The following is a 3,116-nucleotide window of genomic DNA, read 5'->3' on the forward strand; positions in this document are numbered from 1 at the left end:
TATATATATATATATATATATATATATATATACTGTATTAATTTTTAAATTTTGTATAGTTTATATGATTTAGGAATTTGAGGAAGTGTTTAAAACTGGGACAAACCCCACATTTACATCTTAATATAATAAAGTGGTATTTGTCTGTTCTGTCTGTTTTTTCTTATGTGTCCATGTTGTTCCAGGCATTTCCAGCATGGCTGTGTTCGCGGACATTAGCAAACCAGAGGACGTTCAGAAGATGATTGATGACATTGTTTCAAAATGGGGCACAATTCACATCGCTTGTAACAACGCTGGCATCAACAAGAACTCCGCTAGTGAGGACACTAGTCTAGAAGAATGGGACCAAACCTTTAACGTTAACCTCAGAGGGACTTTCATGTGTTGCCAGGTACCACTTCATTTATATATTTAGTTTGTCATTAATTCCAGCTGAGATAAACCATTTAGACAAACATAACTACATCAACTATTACAAGTTCCTCCTGGACCATAACCTGCTGCGGATAGATGGTGTTATATGTGTAGACAACACATTGTTTAAAGGGAGAGTTTATCTCAAGGACTCAGCAGATGATTTCGGGAAAGCCTTGCAAGATTTTAATCAATTTGTCACAAATGATCCTCGAGTAGAGCAGGTGTGCATATTTTTCTCTTAAACATGAGCTTTTATTCATTTTTATAAAACTTATGTTCTACAATCAACAGTTAGGCAACCCAGACAGTTCTAGGACTGAATTTGAGTTGTCTGATCCTTGTTTATAGGTCATTATTCCTCTGAGAGATGGCCTCACTATAATACGAAGAGTGCCCTACATACCACAGCTGAAGGTATAGTATACTTAAAATATTTGTATCAAATATTAATCAAGAGTAATTGCTTAAGTGTGTGTTCAAATACACATTTATGCTAATTAACATGTCTTATATAAAGCTTCAGTACAGCTGTTGATCAGATCGCTGATGATGATCTATGCTTCATAGAGCACAGTGACCTATGATGAGGTTTTCCGAGGAGTTCAAGGGAAGCAAGTGCTGGACAGGTTACGTTTGGATGGAAAAGTGGCCTACGTGACCGGGGCCGGTCAGGGCATCGGCAGGGCCTTCGCACATGCTCTTGGAGAGGCTGGAGCCAAAGTCGCCATCATAGACATGGACAAAGGAAAGGCAGAGATTGTGGCCCATGAACTGACTTTGAAAGGTACTTTCATGTTCCTGTACTTCAGGCAGTGTTGTCACTGTTAACTCAAGTTAAAACTGCAACTAAAACTATTAAAAATAATTTTCGGGATTTTAAATAAAGCAAAAAAAACAAAAAACAAATGTAAAACTTAAAGTTAAACAACTTCAAAATTAGAAATGGCAACTATGTAAAAATGCTAAAATGACTAAAACTAAAATACAAATGAAATCTAAAAACATAATTACTGTATTATTGATGAAAACCAAGATTAAAATGAAAACAGAAAATATAAAAATAAAAGCTAATCCAAAATATTAATAAATACTATAATACTATAATAAATAACACTAAAATAACACTGCACTGAATATTCAACCATTTAGTCTAGGCATTCCTGAAAAAATTCTTGTTAATAATGCAGCATGCATTTACAAATAATTTCAGAGTCCCACTGTTATTCAGCATCATGTCGTCACCAGATAAGAGCCTGAACCCAAGTTCAAATCCCCACCTAACATACAATGAACCAAGCACAATTGCCACTGAACCTGACAGCCATTAATCACCATGCATTTTTGTTGTATGTAAAAGAGCAGCTTTAAAGGGGTTATAGGATGCTACATGCACTTTTACAAGTTGTTTGAACTGAAATGTGTGTTGGCAGTGTGTGGACACAACCACCCTATACTGATAAAAATCCACCCGGTGTTTTTTTTTTATCTCGTTAAATGTTTTCCCCTTTATCAAATCGAGCCGATCTCAGATGACTGTCTGTTTGACGTCACACACAGGCAGTGAAGTCGGTGGAGAGCAACTGCGCTCGACTCCACACTCCGACACAGCCGCCTCGCTGTCGCGAGAGTTTTTTGGCACACGTCAGCATGACATCAGAGCAAGTCGGAGGTAAGTCGGACATAACCAAACTATGTTAAAGACTTTTCATTAAGACCCTAAAGAATCATATCAACTTGTGGAAAATGTGCATCATATGACCCCTTTAACATTTTTTCATGTGGGTTGCTGTTACTTGTATTTGCCCAAACTTTTGCAGATTCTAATTGCTTTTGTATATTAGCAACAACTTTTCCATTAGTTTCTGACATTTCCCAGGAGACGGAATAAAAGCTCTGATAGGGGAAAAGAGAGGTGTGAAGGAAAGTGATTTCATACCTACAGCATTAGAAGACATTAAATCCTGCCAGGCACCAAATAAATCAGAGTAAGCTGTTTTACACAAAACCAAGAGGTGATGGAGATGCCTCACGCGCATTAAAATGAACGCCGGGAGTTTTTGACACTTTTTGTCTCTCTGCTCATCCAGGGATTGTTATTCCTCTCCCTGTAGACTGTAGACGTGGAAGTCTGATTAGTGAAGGTGTCAATACTGTGACGTTCCTCTGAAAGCACATTTGTCTCTTCTCTCCCTCAAATTACCACCTCAGGCGGCCGGTCATGTCATGCTGAAGCAAGGATACGGCAAGATAATCAACACAGCTTCCATGGCCAGTTTAATAGGTGAGTGATGATTTTTATGCCACCATAAGCTGATATTACACTGTCTCTTCCCTCTGAATTTAATACTCTCATCAAACGTAAGGGTGGGGTTTTGGAAAGAGAATATCAAACAAGTAAAATAGAGAAAGAGAAAGAAAACTTGACAGTTTTTTTTTTTGTTATAGGGTATAGATACGTACACACGTGTCAATGATAAATACAAGGAAAAAGTTTTGAAATCTAGGCTAAAACGTGCCAAACTCTTAGAAGTGTCATGTTGGTTTCATATAGTAAAGTTTCAGTTTAAAAAATGTGGTACCATCAAGTAAATTGTAATAACATTTTTCTTAATCATTGTAACAATGTTAAATTTATGCATATTATCATTAAAAATATAAATAAATAACAATAAATGTATAATTTATTTATATATATA

General features: G+C 36.5%; 1 protein-coding gene across 1 annotated transcript in view; it reads left to right on the forward strand.

Moving 5' to 3' along the window:
* The window catches only part of LOC107666963 (uncharacterized), a 17,567-nt gene that overhangs the window by 4,858 nt on the left and 9,593 nt on the right, over positions 1-3,116 (forward strand). Inside the window, exons 6-9 of the mRNA XM_016458521.1 lie at positions 460-641; positions 769-834; positions 988-1,237; positions 2,591-2,701. Coding sequence (XP_016314007.1) covers positions 460-641; positions 769-834; positions 988-1,237; positions 2,591-2,701 — 609 coding nt within the window. The remainder of the gene's footprint in view (positions 1-459; positions 642-768; positions 835-987; positions 1,238-2,590; positions 2,702-3,116) is intronic.

Source organism: Sinocyclocheilus anshuiensis, unplaced genomic scaffold, assembly GCF_001515605.1.
Source record: "Sinocyclocheilus anshuiensis isolate Anshui unplaced genomic scaffold, SAMN03320099.WGS_v1.1 scaffold615, whole genome shotgun sequence".
NCBI lineage: Eukaryota > Metazoa > Chordata > Actinopteri > Cypriniformes > Cyprinidae > Sinocyclocheilus > Sinocyclocheilus anshuiensis.